We start from the raw sequence: 20,275 nt of genomic DNA, 5'->3' as shown, positions 1-20,275 counted from the left end.
CTTCACGGCAGAAATAGGCGGGGCGGTGGTACCTACCCGTACGGACTCACAAGAGGTCCTACCACCAGTAATTACGCAAATTATAATTTTGCGGGATTGATTTTTACTGCACGATGTTATTCCTTCACCGTGGAAGTCAATCGTGAACATTTGTTGAGTACGTATTTCATTAGAAAAATTGGTACCCGCCAGCGAGATTCGAACACCGGTGCATCGCTCGATACGAATGCACCGGACGTCTTATCCTTTAGGCCACGACGACTCACGTCTCAATATGAGTGGCGGCAATTTACGTTGTTGAGGTCTATGGACTCCGGTGACCACTTAACACCAGGTGGGCCGTGAGATCGCTCACCAATCTAAGCATTAAATAAATACGAGCTCGACAAACTCCTAACAGAATATGTTAGGAGCTTATATTATAATTATTAAAATGAATAATTAAAAGCTTCTGTAGCCAAAACAAATGACACGGGCCTGTAAAATATGGGCGACTTTTATTGGTGTTTTTTTCCTCTTTTTAAACATATTATTCAATTGAGTTGTTTAATAAATAATAAATAGAAGTAGAGTCGAACTCAGCTTAGACTGACATTTTTCAGCTGATTCCAAAACCACTGAAATTATGTTATATCAGATATTAGCCCTTTAACTGACCCTTTTCTCGACCAGAAATTCTTCCCCTTAAGTTTTCAATTAAATTTTTGTCTACCCACACATTCAGTATTCCTTAAAATGCTTATGAAGGTTCTGGGCACTCCTTGTTGTTTTAAATTTCTATCGTGTATAAAATTTCAAAGTTTAATTTCGTGTAAAAAAATTGAAGCACATAGAGAGAATATTTTTTTATAAACCAAATTTAAAATGTTTTAATTAAAACAAGCTACCTATGGCAAGGTAGGTATATCAGTAGGACGACAATACAATCGTTCAATTGGTGGTGAAATTGAAAGCGTTTAAATTGCACTAGACAATGACTGAGCTTTGCTCGGTTTTTTTTTTGATAGCGCCATCTTGTTGTCTTTAAAGCGGTTAGTTGCCTTCAATTAAGAAAAATAGTATTATTATTCGCCAATAGATGTCGGGAAGAGTTGGTTATTGAAAACACGAATAAAACAACATTTTCTGAAAATAAATCTTAGCTAGATCGATTTATCGCCCCCGAAATCCCCTGTATACTAAATTTTATGAAAATCGTTGTAGACGTTTCCGAGATTCAGATTATTTATATATTAATAATATACAAGAATTGCTCGTTTAAAGGTATAAGATAAGATTATTGCATAAAAACATTTTTGTTTCTTTACTTTAAATATCTTATTTACATAACATCTTTTTCTTTATAATTTGAACTAAGTCCATGCGGTTTGGTTACGATTTGATCCTACGATTATTTCAATTAAAAATCTATTTAAGAGCTGCGATTTATTTCCATTCATCTAAAAATAATTGGAAATAACTTTGTCTATAAATTTAATTGAAAATATTACCTACCAAGTCTCACCCCGTTGACATATGCGAGATATTCAAGAGCAATTCTAAAAGTGTGCGGAGTGCTGTGAGGCACGTGTAGTGTGACGTCAGGCCGGGGCTGCATACCGTAATGGCTCGTGTCGGATACCGACATGCACTTTCATCCTAGAGACACGCGAATTCTTGTTTGACTTAAGCTTTAATATTTAGAGAACAGACGATAAAAATACGTACGGTTTTAAGTGTTCATTTTTTCTGTTATTAACGTATCTTTGTTCGGAGTTCACCACTCAAGGTTTTGTAGGCAGCGGCTTGGCTTTGCCCCTGGCATTGCTGAAGTCCATGGGCGACAGTAACCACTTACCATCAGGTGGGCCGTGTGCTCATCTGCTTACAAGGGCAATAAAAAAAAACCGAAGTAATCTAATTATAGCTAGCTATACATACTATATATATATATATATATATAAAAATGAATTGCTGTTCGTTAGTCTCGCTAAAACTCGAGAACGGCTGGACCGATTTGGCTAATTTTGGTCTTGAATTATTTGTGAAAGTCCAGAGAAGGTTTAAAAGGTAGATAAATATGAAAATGCACGGAATTAAATAAAAATAGCAATTTTGTTTTTCCTTTGATGTGTCCCGCGTCGGATGGATTAATTTTTTTTTTGTTTTAAGTTTATTTTATACAAAAGCTTAGATCTTTAATTTTTCGATTGATGCATAACGAAGTCTGCCGGGTCAGCTAGTACCTACAATAAATCTTTTGTCATTTCGTTTTATGTTTGACAAAGAACATCTGGAATAAGTTTATTTTGGTATGCCTATCTCAAACATCGAATGAAAGAACAACCCACTAATCCACAAAATTAATACGTTTTATTATTGACTATGGTATTCTTTGTTTGATTACGTTATATTTGTTTGAAAATTTGTATTAATACTGTTTTCTGTTTCATCATAAATTTCAAATCAACTTTGCAATGCACTCCCCAGAAAAGGAAAACGAATCACAATTGTTTGCTATTTATTTGACAATCGGCTAAATAAAAAAATAAATGACGCAGTGCCATTTTATTTTTTTAATTATGAATAAAGAGTCGCGAAAGTTAATTAGTCTTGTGAGAAACTCGAATTTTCTATCAAGTGATTGTATTTCTTGCCCTGCCTTGCCGGAATACGATCCTAGTACTAAATCACTTATTTTAACTTCAAAGAGTTGTGTAAATATTCCAAAATCATTCGTGTCACCCGTCAGCGATCCATTGGCTTGTTAACTATTATATTTGAGTTATATATATTTTAATACGTGAAGCAAAAACTCTGTATCCCTTTTTACGAAAATTGCGCGGACGGAGGAGTATGAAATTTTCTACACTTATAGAGAATATAGAGAAGAAGCACACATTGCAAATATTTTTTTTAAATAATGTATAAAAGATACATTCAATAAATAAAGAAAACATTACACTACATACCATGTATTTGACGCACACACGCATGCATACTATTTATTGTCAAACTTTTGTTTTTGACGTCTGTTGTCAAATTGAGAATAGATTATTGTTTGTCTTTTTTAATAAGTTATTATCTGACACTGTAAATTTATCGTAATTGGCTATTGTAAGCTATTTGCGTTTAAAGTATGTGTGGTGTACACCTATCCACCTATCCAAGCAATTTCGTCTGAAAAAGATCGCTTTTAGCGATAAGGGTGCCCCTTGTTACATCCATATTTATTGTACCGTTCTATTTTTACATTTAGAACGTTTTTTATTGTGAAATTCCCTTGTAGATCAATTCTAGCAGAGCACAAGCCAAATTAGGCTAATATTAAAAAAATACTGATCAGGTATTTTGGAACGAAGTTCCTTACGGGACGATGCGGAGGGGTACCCTAACCGGAAAAAAACGTCCGTAACGTAAGATTTTTATAAGCAATGCACACAGTGTACGACTTAACTTTGTAATAACGTACAAATTAGTAATGCACACAGTGTACGACTTAACTTTGTAATAGCGTACAAAAAATATTTTTTTTTTATCATTAATTGACCACGATCTCAGAGCGTTCGTTTGCGCAATACACTAATTCTTATGCAAACAACCGTGAATGAAGTGTACCACAATAAGTTCGCACGTTACCGAATGACCGTGGGTTGTTGCGAAACCTCCAGTTTTATTTTCTTCATACCTCGAATAGAACTTAAAATTAACATTTTTATAATAAGGAACTTCGTTCCTATCCGGTGTCCCACGACACCACACATTTTTTTTTTATTTCGCACCGTTGCGTGCACTTTTAACGAACTGGTATGTCTCTGGAATTAGAACATCTTAAACGCCATTGTCATGAAAACAGGATCAACGTATCCATTACAACAATAATCCCGGGATCCTTTTCAATTCAGACAGCGATTCCAGTCTGCGATCCCGCATTCAAGCGTTGTCCACTAAACTGCATCACGTATCTCATTCGGCGGCAGCTCACGGAACACAACTGTAACTAATACATTTTCCTGTTATTGCTCATAAAAAACCTTCACGAGTCCTGCCCATTTCTCTTCCTTTCCAACCGAAACGTGAACCAACCAGGAAACGATATAAACAGCTAATAAAATTTGATGTCCCGACAGTAAACCGGCCCATTAATACGATGAGAATTTCTTAAGTTCTGTCGCGCTATTATTGTGCTTCGTTAAGATGTTCACGAATCAAGATAACGTCAGATAAAGTGGAAATTATTGCGGTCGTAATGGCGCTCGAACGTGTTACTCTCGCCTCTCCACGGTGCCCGCCAAAATAATGTGTTTCGGAATTAATTAGTATTACGTATTGTGCAAAATTATTTATGTATCTTTGCTTCGTCCTTCATTAGTCTTCCCTGCTTCTCACCGGCCCTCCCTGACTACGGCATAGCATATAATATTTCTGAAATTCATCTAATAAAAATCCCATCCGTGTATATCTGTGTATACATTTTTGTAATGAAATACGTACTCAACAAATGTTCACGATTGACTTCCACGGTGAAGGAATAACATCGTGTAATAAAAATCAAACCCAAAATATTACAATTTGCGTAATTACTGATGGTAGGAACTCTTGTGAGTCTGCGCGGGTGGGTACCACCACCCTGCCTATTTCTGCCGTGAAGCAGTAATTGCGTTTCGGTTTGAAGGGTGGGGCAGCCGTTGTAACTATACTGAGATCTTAGAACTTATATCTCAAGGTGGGTGGCGCATTTACGTTGTAGATGTCTATGGGCTCCAGTAACCACTTAACACCAGGTGGGTTGTGAGCTCGTCCACCCAAATAAGCTACAAAAAAAAAACAGTCTTTCGAGTAAATCTGCTAATATATAAACATGAGTCAATATACATTTCTTTATTACAAATGATCATCATGGTTATTCATGAGTAGGTATATTCGCAGGGATCTTTTTTTCTTGTCTATATAAAATGAAGATCTCTTTTGATGAGGTTGTGATCAAACGGTATCAAAATCGTTTATTGATGACGGTTCCCGATATGAGACTGGGTAACGCATTCGTTTCTATAAAATGAAGTACGGTTACTACCAGCTGGTTCCTCCAGTACAACTGATGATATCAGCGGATCTATGTAGGGATCCATATCTTTAAATTGTTCGACATATTTTGTTTAAGGTGTCCTTCGATACCCAGCACACGCGGTATTTACGCTGCTTCATCCTACCAGTCCTTACACTCCCGTGTTTTAAGTTTTACTGGTGGTAGGACCTCTTATGAGTCCGCACGGGTAGGTACCACCGCCCCACCTATTTCTACCGCGAAGCAGCAATGCGTTTCAGTTTGCAGGGTGGGGTAGCCGTTGTAACTATACTGAGACCTTAGAACTTATATCTCAAGGTGGGTGGCGCATTTACGTTGTAGATGTCTATGGGCTCCAGTAACCACTTAACATCAGGTGGGCTGTTAGCTCGTCCACCCATCTAAGCAATAAAAAAAATATTACGACCAGAATAAACTATTACATATTATGATGGTGATTACATTTAAAATAGACGTTTAAAACACTATTGCAATATGTAGATAGTTCCCATCAAGACCTCATAGTTCGCATACCAATGTGTGGTCAGTTCCGCGTTATATATAGGCGACACACATATATATATCTGCGTTAGCATTTTCGTACCAAAAAACAGTTTATCGTCATAACCGTTCGTCTAATTTCAAGTAATCCCCGACTCCGACGAGGTATTAACTTCAAACACCCAATTAAGGCAGCGATCGTATTTCTCGTCCAACCCTATTACTTGGTCGTGCGGCTCCTGTAATTGGCCCCATACTTGTTCTTCATTCATGATTTTGCAAGTTCTAGACCAGAGATACTTTTATATTTCGTCTTCTCGCATTAAAACTGTATAATCTCTCAAAACTTACTAATTTTACAGGAGAGTGTTATAAAGATTTAACATGTGATATTTTTAATATTAATCAATCATCTTTACAACATTTATTTTTTACCAATTACATTATTTGTCTTTTAAAGTAAGATAAAATTATGTATTAATTTTGTTAATAGTATTCAAAACATAGGTAAACTAAAACTAAACTACGCTCTTTTGACAGTATTTATGAGAATAATACTGGTGATACCAAATGATCCCGCATAGTAACTCAATTTCGTATATTTTTGAAAATTGTACACTTTTAATGCGAAAAGACGATTTATATTTTTAAAAAACGTACTAGCAGAGAGGGAAGATATATCTTCTATGTCTTTAAACATATAGGTATAATAATCTCGCGCTGTTACGGGTAATATGCAGCTTAGATACATAATTTCGGTAGACATAAACTTAAGACCATTTCGATTTAAAGCTTTTTTACTATATGTCACCGCAGCATCGGACATAGGCTTGTTGTAACAGTTCAAAGAGAGCTGCTTCATGGGTCCATCTGCTCGCAGATCAGAATGGCGACACACTGAGAAAATCCGGCCAGAAGCGGGCTTAGGTTATGAGTTGTTTCCCACTAGGGTACGCAACTCACGTCGGCTCGTGGAAGCAATATAGCTGCTGAAAGACTTGATTATGACGCATTGTGACTGGTAGGCTACCTTTACGGTTATAAGCCAGTTGTAGCATTGTAATGGCGGTCGGATAATGAGAAAAGTTTGTGTTATTTTATTCACGTCCAAATTTAATATGGCTTTTCTTTAAAGGTGACCATATTAGAAAGTGAATTCTTAAAAATGTATTTTATCAACAAGTGTTTTCATTTGGAAGTCATTGAAAGCAGATCTCAGGAGCTACACGCACGAACCACTCACCCTCAATCACATTGATCGAATCTCACTTATGTTGTTTAGGCCTCATACCCTCGAAACCGGAATGCGTAATTGCGGCAGAAATATTATAAATAAGATGTTGGTGTCGGTCCGCGCGGGCCCAAAACACTGACTGAGATAAATCGCAGTAATACTAGTAAGAAAAAACACACACACAAAAAATCTGTTTATCTTGAAATTTCCATCTATAAAAGATAAGATGGAAAATTGTAGTAAATCAATTGTTTGTGATACTGCTCTTTGAAATCCCAGCTTTAAGGGAACACGGTATCGTATTTAAGTAACTTAACAATCTTGATACTGATACCTCCTCTTTGTATAATACTTGGTGCTTTTTGTGCGATGTCTCCGAGGCTCTAGGACGACACGACTTTGCTAGGCGCAATCTACTCGTGGACACAAACATCTCATTCTATTCTTTTTTTTTATTTAATTTTTTATTGCTTAGATGTGTGGACGAGCTCACAGCCCATCTGGTGTTAAGTGGTTACTGGAGCCCATAGACATCTACAATGTAAATACGCCACAGACCTTGAGATATAAGTTCTAAGATCTCAGTATAGTTACAACGGCTGCCCCACCCTTCAAACCGAAACGCATTACTGCTTCACGGCAGAAATAGGCAGGGTGGTGGTACCTACCCGCGCGGACTCACAAGAGGTCCTACCACCAGTTCGTCGCGCAGATGATTTATTTCAAGCAACATTATGATCACTTTCAGAGAATTTGCATGAATACCACAGGGCCACAGTGTGACCACAGAGAGGCATGTCTTCGAATGCTCTCGATCAGACCGTATTGTATAATCCGATTATCAGTCATTTTTTATAAACTCAAAACGATAAAGCAAACATTCGATAAAGAATTTTTAATTCTCGTGACGTGATCGACCATGGAATCAGTAAACGTAAGACGCAACCTTCAACTTTGTTATCGTTATCTCAATTTATATTTTCCCGTTAAACCTAATTTTAATCTTCTTACTTTATTTTATTATGTTACTTTGACGGTAAATTTCCCGTATATTTCATAAATACAGTACTTATTTCTTATATTTTATTGATCTGAGTTTGGTGTTGTCCTACGTTTAAAAATTTCACTTGTTTTTACTAATTATTTTAATTATGTACTTATAGCAAAAATATTTAATTTTACTATAATACTAATCCAGCTTCTGAAACATTTACATTGTAATGACTATGGGCTTCGTTAACAATTTAATATCAGCTTAAACCATGAGCTTAGAAATATCTAAAAGAGAATTAATCATTTTCCGCATCAACTAAATAACTCTTGTTTTGTTTGTAAATCAGTCCACATTTATCTCGAGGATTCTTAAATCGTACTGAATAAAATTTCATCTCACTTAACGATAAGCGGTCCCTCATCAGGCGGATTTATCGGAAACAAACACTTCGCCGATAGTTGTGGCAGTCAAGAGTTGGATCAATAAAGTGTAATAATGGCTCTTTAAGCGAAGTTCTATTTGTTTTGATGTTAAATTTATTAAGTGATTGTTTACTTTTATCGCGCATTTGTTATAAGTAAAGTCTTTAAGCGAACGGAATTTATTGTAGATGTGAACACATAAATATACTTTCAGCTGATTGTTATATAGGTCTATATTGATATATAAATCTACAGTGGTTTTTACGGATGTTCCGTTATAATTACTGAACCATGCATCCGATTGACTTGAAACTTAGTATCCATGTAGAAATTACATGTACTTAATGGATAGGCCAATATTTATATGAGTGTTGGATTCCCTACACCAGTTGCGGGGGCTTTAATGATGAGAATCTTTGTGGGGGCGAGAAATAATAATGTTAAATTCAAATACAAAGCGAAGCGGACGGATACAGCAAGTAAATAATATGATTGTTATAATAGTAAAGTTCTTTCACGTCATTGTCAGCCTGCCATGTCCCGCGGGGCAATCGTTTCGGTGTCAGGGAATGTTGGTCAACTGTCGTACATTTTGGCTTAAAATTACGTTACTCGTAATGAGGCGAACTTCGCAAAACGATGCGCAACAATTTTCAGTAGATCTCTTTTCCCATTCCTGAGCCGACTGAGCTGACAGATGTCGTGTTACATACAATAAAATAACACGGTGGGCGCCCAATGATCGGAATATGTAATCACTCACACCTCAAGATTTAAATGAATTTCATGTATTTGTTGTTGTTTATTATTTAAATATTATTTCATTTGAAATTTACTGGTGGTAGGACCACTTGTGAGTCCGCGCGGATAGGTACCTGCCTATTTCTGCCGTGAAGCAGAAAAGCGTTTCAGTTTGAAGGGTAGGACAGCCGTTGTAACTATACTTGAGACCTTGGAACTTATATCTCAAGATGGGTGGTACATTTACGTTGTAGATGTCTATGTGCTCCAGTAACCACTTAACACCAGGTAAGCTGTGAGCTCGTCCACCCACCTAAACAATAAAAAATAAAAAAATTGATAAAAGCTAGGTACTAAGGTACTAAGACTATACTTGTACCTGCATTCTGTACAAATAAATGAATTATTATTATTATTATTATTATAAGCCTTTTTATTATGTTGGTTGTTGTTGTTTGTTGATTGCGATCTAATCTTGACTTTCTTTTCGTTCGCAGGCGACACAGTATGCCCGAGTAGCATGTTCCGGTGTCCAGAGGGTAAATGCATCCCTTCGCTGTGGGTGTGCAACTACCAGAAGGACTGCGATAAGGGCGAGGACGAATTCCAGTCTTGTCGTAAGTTCCATTGTTTTTAACTATTCGTGTAAATTCCTAGAAAAATACATAAAAAATATGAAATTAATTTAAAAGTTTTTAGAGGGTAGTTTCATCTGGAATTAATTCAGTGTGTCTTGATGGTTTTGGCGGGTGCCTCTATGATACCGAAGCAAGCGTGCTTCACGACGGAACACAAAGCTCCTGATACAGGAATATAATAACACGAATGAGATGATGGTTGAGAATTAACGCTCTATTGTTTGTTAATTGACTATGATACATTATTATCCTATTACATATTTTAATCCCTAGATGGCGTTAGTATGAATTAAACTATTATTATTTTGATATTAATAAACATATTATTCAAACAAAACAATCTCATGTTGCCGTCATATATGTGGACGGATATGCTGACAGATTTGTAACTGAAAAATTTTTAGCACACTGAAAAGTACTTTAAAATAATTATATGTCGCATCCGGGTCAATAGTTCGGAATATCAACGATACACAAACGTCAAAGTGATAGAATGGCCGTGTCGTGGTTGACGACTTTTAGTAATATTAAGACGGTGGTTTTGATTATTATTTTAAATTATGAAATGTTGTTTTGATAAATATCACAAAATGAAGGGTAGACTCCGTAACGCCACAGTTATAAAATGGCGATACGTGGACAGAGTCGTGGCATTCCGTGTCAGACAGTCATTCAGTCCGTATCAGACGGTCCGTCCGTCTCAGTCAGTGAGTCTCTGGCAGTCAGTCTGTCGGTATGTGCAACGAAACTGTCGGTTTATCCTGTCATTGTGAAAGTTGTGTGTGTTGAGTTTCAATAATTATTATTGAAAAGTTTTATTGACTAAACTGAGTTCAATCGAATACGAGTGATGACGAAACTACCGCTCAGCCATCCCCGCCGCCGCCGCCGCCGACATCAGAAGTGGGATCAGGACTCTACTCTCACTAGCGTGACGTGTTTGACTATGTTCGAAGTACAGCAAAAACATGATGCAGATCAGAATACTAGTAGTGGTACGCCACAAGAGCGTGAATGCAGCATACGTAAGTCGTGTAATAACGTCTCTGTTACCTAGATGGAAGATCTGAGCCACGAAGAAATCGTCACATCTTACGTTCTGGCTCATGTTGCCCAGTTTGACTGTCGACTTCATCACATGGCATTTACTAGCGGAAATACGACACGTAACAAGCTATTGCAAGAAATTAAGGCAAGTGCAAGTCTCAAGTGAAACTTTGATCGCAATAATGGATCTGTCATGACGAGTGGGTAGTTCCGACACGAATCGTTTTTCAGCCAATGACTACTGCTAGAGTTACATGGCACTAGTGCAGTAAACCAGGACATGAGACTGTGAATTGTCGCTGAAATTTTAGAATCTACTAGATTCAATACCAATAATATTACACGTTCGATGACTTCGGGCTCCAGTAAGCAAGCAAACAAGAAAGCAAGCAAGTTTCCGTGGGGAAGAAAAATTGACACATCTGAAGTCGTCGTGACCTGTAAGATAAGACGTCCGGTGCGTTCGTGTCTGGCGACGCGGCGGTGTTCGGATCCCGCTGGCGGATGCAAGTTTTTCTTGTGCGTGCTTGACAAGTGTTTGCGGTTGGCTTCCGCAGTGTGGGAGTAACATCGTGTAGGAGAGGTGGAACCCGCAAAATTGTAGTTTGCGTGGTGGCTGGTAAGATTTGCTGTGGTAAAAAGTTTGCGTGGTGGTAAAATGTCTTGTGAGTCTGCACAGGTAGCCGGAGGTGAGTCTTCCGCGGTCGCGGCCTACCCAGTTTGCGAGAACCGGGCAGATCGCCTCAACGGTACGGAGGCCGGCCGACGGGACCGCCAAACGACGAGACCACGCCTCCAGCACGGACTGCCGAGATTGGAGCCCCCGCGCTCCAGCTACACTTGCGCTAGGGCGCGCCGCCTCGTAGGAGACTGTGAGGTTAACCACCACACGAGGACGTGTACAGTCAGGAAGACCGTGTCGCAATCAACACGTGATTGCTGCAGCCAATACGAGATATGGGACGCAAGCGCCGTCTGTCGGCGCTCGATGGGTCAACTATTCACCGGCCGAGCGGAGCGACATGCCGGTAGCTGTGTAATATCGAGTATTTTTGGTAAATGAGAACAATCTGGTGAGTCGTATTATTTTTATTTGGATTTTGGTGCCGAATGTTCTATTGTCGAGAAATCTATATGCGATGGTTCTCATAAAAGGTCTGTTGATTAGAGTCACAGGGATGACTGTTGATTAGAGTCACAGGGATGACTGTTGATTAGAGTCACAGGGATGACTGTTGATTAGAGTCACAGGGATGACTGTTGATTAGAGTCACAGGGATGACTGTAGATTAGAGTCACAGGGATGACTGTAGATTAGAGTCACAGGGATGACTGTAGATTAGAGTCACAGGGATGACTGTAGATTAGAGTCACAGGGATGACTGTAGATTAGAGTCACAGGGATGACTGTAGATTAGAGTCACAGGGATGACTGTAGATTAGAGTCACAGGGATGACTGTAGATTAGAGTCACAGGGATGACTGTAGATTAGAGTCACAGGGATGACTGTAGATTAGAGTCACAGGGATGACTGTAGATTAGAGTCACAGGGATGACTGTAGATTAGAGTCACAGGGATGACTGTAGATTAGAGTCACAGGGATGACTGTAGATTAGAGTCACAGGGATGACTGTAGATTAGAGTCACAGGGATGACTGTAGATTAGAGTCACAGGGATGACTGTAGATTAGAGTCACAGGGATGACTGTAGATTAGAGTCACAGGGATGACTGTAGATTGTAGTCACAGGGATGACTATCATTGAACACTTGTAGTCACAGGGATGACTATCATTGAACACTTGTAGTCACAGGGATGACTATCATTGAACACTTGTAGTCACAGGGATGACTATCATTGAACACTTGTAGTCACAGGGATGACTATCATTGAACACTTGTAGTCACAGGGATGACTATCATTGAACACTTGTAGTCACAGGGATGACTATCATTGAACACTTGTAGTCACAGGGATGACTATCATTGAACACTTGTAGTCACAGGGATGACTATCATTGAACACTTGTAGTCACAGGGATGACTCATGAACATTTAGTACAGGATATCATTGAACACTTGTAGTCACAGGGATGACTATCATTGAACACTTGTAGTCACAGGGATGACTATCATTGAACACTTGTAGTCACAGGGATGACTATCATTGAACACTTGTAGTCACAGGGATGACTTAGTTACTGTGTACATGAATTGTACGGGGAGAACTTGCAGCAGTAGTAAATCACTTATTTTCGTTTGTGTAATCTTTCAATGTCGTTATAGAATTTGTGATGACACAAGACTTTTATTTTAGTAGAGTGGTCAGATATGGCCGAGCGTGAATGATACTGTGCGGTATTGGCTTTTGTTTCAGATTAACACACGAGGACGTGTGTAACACAGGATGGCCGTGTCGCATCCGGGTCAATAGTTCGGAATATCAACGATACACAAACGTCAAAGTGACAGAATGGCCGTGTCGTGGTTGACGACTTTTAGTAATATTAAGACGGTGGTTTTGATTATTATTTTAAATGATGAAATGTTGTTTTGATAAATATCACAAAATGAAGGGTAGACTCCGTAACGCCACAGTTATAAAATGGCGATACGTGGACAGAGTCGTGGCATTCCGTGTCAGACAGTCATTCAGTCCGTATCAGACGGTCCGTCCGTCTCAGTCAGTGAGTCTCTGGCAGTCAGTCTGTCGGTATGTGCAACGAAACTGTCGGTTTATCCTGTCATTGTGAAAGTTGTGTGTGTTGAGTTTCAATAATTATTGTTGAAAAGTTTTATTGACTAAACTGAGTTCAATCGAATACGAGTGATGACGAAACTACCGCTCAGCCATCCCCGCCGCCGCCGCCGCCGACATATATATAAACAAATTACAATGGTAACGTTAAAGTGTAAAGCTGTCCAATATTGCGTCTTAAATACGTTTTGTTTCTATAAACTTTTCGTATTAAGATTCTCTTATATAGTCCCACATATAAATAAATCTCATTAAAGTTATACGTAACTTAGATAAGTCGAACGGCGATTGCGTATCAGTGCGTGAGGGATCTCGATTCACTATTTATATTACCATATATATTATATTACCATATAAATAGTGTTCGTAACGAGTTGCCAACTTATAATCGATTGGATCGAATTGGCAGTTATAATGTTTTTGGTGTTAATTAGTCGGATTGACTTTACGGAATATATTGGGTCCGACATTCGACACCCGACAATCCACCGGTGATAGTGAACACGTAGCGTAGTATCGTCGTGTACCATTTATAACGTAAAAACTAACATTATTCAACGTATCGTAGCTTCTAGTGTCCAGCTTCCAACAGGCGAAAATACCCCGTGCTTTGTTTTCATACGTTTTTTTTTTTTTATCTTTGCCCTGACAATATTTGTTTTCGGATGTAGGATCCGTTGTTTGTTACGTCTGATGAAAACCGGGGTGTATAGCAAAAATAAAGATGTGTAATCTTTACCTTTCCCGAAAAATAATGTTAAATTACTGGACTAAATAAACTACTGATTTTGTTTATTATTTTTACAAGTCGCTGTCTGTCGCTCTATGTATGTCGAGAGCTAAAAAGCTATTTGGTTTAAGCGATTTTTCGTTTAATAAGCGACATTTATTAATATTAGCATTAACAGTTCGATGTTTTTAATTGAACTTCAATTATGTTGCCACATTAAAACAGCCGAAGATGTTTTTTTATAGTGCTATTTTTTCTAAATTTTAAATTTAAATGGCTCTTTTGTGAAGTTGTAAAAATTCGGTAGGCAGCGGCTTGGCTCTGCCCCTGGCATTGCTGAAGTCCATGGGCGACGGTAACCACTCACCATCAGGTGGGCCGTATGCTCGTCTGCCTACAAGGGCAATAAAAATAAAAAATAAAATGTCGCTTAAGCCACATAGCATTTCACCCCTCGATATTATCTTGGGTATCTTGTATGTGACTGTCGTGTGTTTCCTTGAGTTGCTACGATTGTAAGACATGATTAAAACCATCATATGGCTTTATATATTTATTAAAAAAATGTGATGTAGTTTGTTCCGTGAAGTCTATCGAAGTCTATAGTAACCTGATGAGGATAGAGTGAGTTGAGAAATTCTATTCTATTAGCCCGCACACGTTCATTGCTGGACATAGGCCTCCCCCAAGCCTCGCCACAATCTTGAGGAACACATTGCCCTAATGGTAACGTTACTTCAGTGGAATTTCACTAAAAATGCTGAATAAAACTCATTAAGTAAGATACGGGGAGTACGACCCGTGGCCGCCTTTAAGTACATTCCCGATCCTGCGGACAGAATGGAAAGCAGTCGACGTCGCCCTAAACACGTCATTTCGGATCCTCCCGATCCACTAACGGTGCTTTTAGGTACCTCAAGCACTGGTCATCGTTCCCATCGAACCCGTCGCTTGCGACGAAGGGCTCGACGAGCGAATTAACCCATAGACACAGCCCACTGAGTTTCTCGCCGGATTTTCTCAGTGGGTCGCGTTTCCGATCCGGTAGTAGATTCTGCGAAGCACGACTCTTGCTAGAGTTCGTGTTAGCAACGTCGTCAGGTTTGAGCCCCGTGAGCTCACCTACTAGTTAAGGTTACGCTGATATAGCCTCTCAAAGCTATCAGCTTAGGTAGGGACCGTGTAATAGTCCGACTATCGTTTTATTGTTGCTTAGTTTCTTCTTTCACAGGGAATGACCACTTCCCAAATTTGCGACCATTGACGGTTAATTAACATTAAGCTCAACAGCAAATACTTGTACGTACGCAATGACACAAAGACAATGACGTGCAAATATGTTCAGCTTAGTATATGTAGTTTGATTGGGAGGTCGCCGTTAAATCAATCGATGTTTGTTTAGGATCCGGTCACTGGTATTGCTGGCTCAACACGACTATATGAACAACGTGACTCTGGTCGTGTACATAAGCACAAGATTTTTAAAGACAAATTGTATCACATCAATTCATTTACGTTTAAAAACAGAATTGTTTCAAGTTTATGTTTTTGGAGTTTACTCCTTTAGAATCGATTTACATATATAGGCCCGGGGTATGAAAATTATGGGGACCAAAATCGTACTAGCATGTCACACGAAATGCGTTATGCGCCTGATTGGCTCCTGATTGCGTGATGCGTGCGCGCGCCAATCAAAATCGTACTAGCATGTCACACGAAATGCGTTATGCGCCTGATTGGCTCCTGATTGCGTGATGCGTGCGCGCGCCAATCAAAATCGTACTAGCATGTCACACGAAATGCGTTATGCGCCTGATTGGCTCCTGATTGCGTGATGCGTGCGCGCGCCAATCAGGAGCCAACGCGCGGCCGCGTTATCGCAGGTGACGCCGGGCTGCTGCGCCGGCAGTCCGCCACAAAGCCTCGTACTGATCGCGCGTTTCTCTCATTATTTTATTTGGATATTGACGACCATGGAATAGCACGAATATTTTTTATAATCGTTCTTGAGGAGTAAACTCCAGTCGTGCGTCGGAGCGGACACACACACTTTTTTTTTTATGGCTTAGATGTGTGGACGAGCTCTCAGCCCACCTGGTGTTAAGGGGTTACTGGAGCCCATAGACATCTACAGCGTAAATGCGCCACCCACCTTGAGACATAAGTTCTAAGGTCTCAGGTATAGTTATAACGGCTGCCCTACCCTTCAAACCGAAACGCATTACTGCTTCACGGCAGAAATAAGCAGTGAGGTGGTACCTACCCGCGCGGACTCTCAAGAGGTCCTACCACCAGTAAGTCCAGTTGTTAAGTATGTTCCAATATGGTCTGCAGAAATCACTTCATGGTGACTCTGGATTCCACTGTGTTATCCGAAGAGCAACGCAGTGTATATCTCATTGTGAAAGTCGTCTCCACCTGTGGCCATGAAGAACGAAACCGCTATTATTTCGATAATAAAATAGCGAACCAGTTGTATTACAAAACGATATAATTGATTATTGTGTAAACGCGTGTGTTTCCATTCCGCTGAATTAGGCGCTCAAACCAAGCAATCAAACCATTTGACTGGTCGCGCGTGAACTATCGCACCTGAATGCACACAGACACTGGACTGAAGTCCCTCCGCTTTGTTCAATGAGACAAAGAAATCATTATTATTATTTGTATCTCGAATGTCATGTCCTAATGAGCCCTAACCACTTTTGAGGTAGAACATATTGTCAGTCCATAAGGCTCGGTACCACAATCTTTTCTATCTCTGCTCTCCGCCGCGAATAGCTCATGCGTTCTAGTTTGTACGATGGGACAACCATAATAAAATTGAGGTTTCGACTTTATGTATACCAGGTATGTATACCAGGTATGGTATCGTGGGGATGCGAACTCTGCCAAACCAGAGACAGTGATAATGACTAGAGCGATGGCTGTCTTCAAACTGGTCTTTAACGTATCATTGTAGGCTATTAAAGAAACGACTGGTAGCATGTAATAGAGTTACGCGTCTTTGAGGACTTAATCATCAAGCCGTTTAAATAGGCGTATAATTACCCTTGTGCTCCAATTGGATAAGTCCAATACTCTGATAACAATAAACGGTACAAAAGCCGCTGAGTTTCTCGCCGGATCCGGTAGTAGATTTATTCGCGAAGCAACTGCTCTTGAGTTGTTAGGTCTCCTTTGGGCAGCTGTTAGCAAAACCCACCCCTCCTGGCTGAGCCTTTGCTCGCCCACTTATCCTGGTGAAACTGGAAAAGCCTCGGGGCCACCAGTAATCCTTCGATCCTATAAAAATATATATAAACGGTACAAAATAGTGTGTGAATACTACTTTTAGTCAGTGTACCTGGTAGAATTATTACTCCGCACTAGTTCGGTCGAACTGTCCTCAGTTATGCTGTCAAGCTGTGAAGTGCTCCAGTGTCCGTGAGTGCGTTGATTGATGACCTTAGATTACAGGTCGGCGCGTTCGAACAGACCCTTTGTCCTAATGATCGTCGACTCGATTAGTTCCCCGGGTTCGCACGATTCAACAGTAGATTCAATTTGGACTCCGATTCTGTACGCCATTTTGAAATAATTGCTTGTTCGTTCTTGAAGCTAGCAAAGTTAGTGCGGTGATTCGTGACTGCCGAGTGAGTGCCGATTGCAAATGTATTTGAAATAGATGTAAAAATAATGTATAAATCTCAGTGACATTGGTACAATTGGTAAAATTTTGCAGAAGAAATAGCCAAAACATTAGTAGCCTCCTCTGCGGGCATTTAAAGTAAACTTATAGCGTACCTCGTCTTCTTTGGAGTGCCAAAAACTAGTGCATAGTTACACAATTCATGTTTGTGATTCGATGAAACGGGATAATGGAAAAACACGAACCAACAAACTAGGGTGAAGTTGTCATGCCCTGGAGGATAAGACGCCCGGTGTACTCATATCAAGCAATGCCTCACTCATGTTTGTGCATGACTTCCACAGTGAAGAAATAGCATAGTGTAATAAAAACTGCCTAAATTTTTAATTTGCGTAATTACTTAATGATAGAGACATTTGTATATCCCAAGGCTCAAAGTGGGTGGCGGCATCCGTCTTGTGATATCTATGAACTAGTTACAACATTTACAGCGTAAAGGTACACAGTGAGCTTGTTAACCAAAAAAAAAAAAAGCGCACTTAGAAATATTTATTTTGATAAAATTATTCTTACCGAAAAATATTAATATTACGATACAAATTATATTTTCAACACTACTTAACTTTTCATTGATTCATAAAAAACAAATTTTAGACAAAATTTGATGGTTGTATTTTGATGCTTGTTTGTTACACATAAAATAAAATCAACCCAAATTCCGGAAGAAAAACATCTATTCCAAATTATGTTTCTCTTTTAAAAGTGGATTGAATAGCGCTACCCACAATTCAGCTAAAAATGTTTCAAATCCGACGGTTTCCCTTCCTTGCGCCATTTCAGAGGGCATCAGTGACTTTTTTCGCGTTTAATAAACTTCGTAAACCGTGTTTCTAGATAGCAAAACACTGAATTACTTCAAAGTAGATCGCGATAATGAAATAAGAGGAAGTTTGTGAATCGCGGCGAGACTGAAGATTACTATGACGATGACGATGAAAAAACTTTTCTAGCGCACTTATCCCTTTTAAAACGACTACAAAGCAACGAGATCGCGAAGATTCTTAATTCAGAATCTTTATCTGTTTCGTCTGAGAAAATCAGATTGAGCTTATCAACTATCACGTTTTTTTTTAATTGTTTTTAAGGGCGGACGAGCTCACAGCCCACCTGGTGTTAAGTGGTTATTGGAGCCCATATACATCTACGACGTAAATGCGCCACCCACCTTGAGATAAAAGTTCTAAGGTCTCGGCATAGTTACAACGGCTGCCCCACCCTTCAAACCGAAACGCATTACTGCTTCACGGCAGAAATAGGTAGGGCGGTGGTACCTACCCGCGCGGACTCACAAGAGGTCCTACCACTAGTAAAAACTTATTAATATCAGCTGGAGCATGAGCTCAAACGCTGAAGTACCTACCACCATTAAAAAACTTATATTACCCACTCCTCTTCACCTGTCCCCCTGAACAATATAATTCATTTCGTTAATTGTTTCAGCTCCTCCGGAGTGCGACGCAGGGCAGTTGTCTTGCAATCAGTACGTGTGGAACAAGACGTATTGCATCCCCCCGCACTACCGCTGCGACATGCACGTGGATTGCGTGGACGGCTCCGACGAGGCTGACTGCAGTAAGTGCTATACAGGCTTATTTATGTAGATGGCAAAGCCTTATTTTTTTAAGGGATTTTATGACCTGGTAACTAAGATTTTTAAGTCATATCTTATTTTAATTTATATTCTTAATTTTGTGAAAAATGATAATATAGAGTGAAATGAAATGAAATGAAAATGATTAATTTGAGACATTAATCAATTGGGAAGAAATTAAATGACATTATCAAACGGCTCTTATGTGTCTCACGCTACTTCATCTGCTACGAAACCTCATGTGTTCCTGTTTGAAGGCTGGGACAGTCGTCATACAACATTTCATTAGTTCGACACTGCGACCAGCATGCGTGGTAGCGAGCGACTAACAACTTATGCTCAGGCAGACCGTAACCTCACCTGCTCTGTTAGCATTTAAACCTGTGGCGGGTAGAAGATTGCGTGTTCAAATCACGTCGGGGTCACCAGTTTAGGAGGCTTAACGACGGAAGGGAAGATCTTCCACCGAGAGGGTGATATTTGCTCGGTAGACCGACGGTCCGTATGTTGTTGTTCGGAACTTGTATATATGCAAGCTTTTCTTGAAAATGTCGTAAGCGAGATTCAGGCATCTGTCAATTATCTTGCGTTGTATGATAGCTACCCGCCACAAACCCAACGATTGGAATAAGAAAAGTTTCAAAGTCACATCACATGTAAGATCAGTATTAGTTAAGCGATTCCCTGTAGCTCTAAACTTCCAGAGCTTTCGGGGAGTGTAAGCTATTCGCGAACTTTTAATATGGTTCAGGTCGATGGGGACCGGGATTGATTCGCTTTTGGTAACGACCTTTTTTAACAAGCTCCATCTTTAAGAATTTAAAGTTTGCGCGAATGCAACTTTAAGTTCAAATAAGAAAAGTTCGGAGTCAAATCTGAATTT

The 20,275-nt window shown here is 39.4% G+C and overlaps 1 protein-coding gene across 2 annotated transcripts in view; it reads left to right on the top strand.

Annotated features, from left to right (window-relative positions):
* Nucleotides 1–20,275, top strand: part of mgl (low-density lipoprotein receptor-related protein megalin) — a 202,282-nt gene that overhangs the window by 147,938 nt on the left and 34,069 nt on the right. For both annotated transcript variants that reach the window (XM_089730815.1, XM_089730814.1), the window contains 2 exons: nt 9,434–9,553; nt 19,242–19,373. In XM_089730815.1, the coding sequence (XP_089586941.1) occupies nt 9,434–9,553; nt 19,242–19,373 (252 nt within the window). The remainder of the gene's footprint in view (nt 1–9,433; nt 9,554–19,241; nt 19,374–20,275) is intronic.

Source organism: Bombyx mandarina, chromosome 11 (genome assembly GCF_030267445.1).
Source record: "Bombyx mandarina strain Sakado chromosome 11, ASM3026744v2".
In the NCBI taxonomy this organism is placed as follows: Eukaryota; Metazoa; Arthropoda; class Insecta; order Lepidoptera; family Bombycidae; genus Bombyx; species Bombyx mandarina.
The sequence above is the reverse complement of the archived record's forward strand: the minus strand, read 5'-3'. Positions and strand labels throughout refer to the sequence as shown.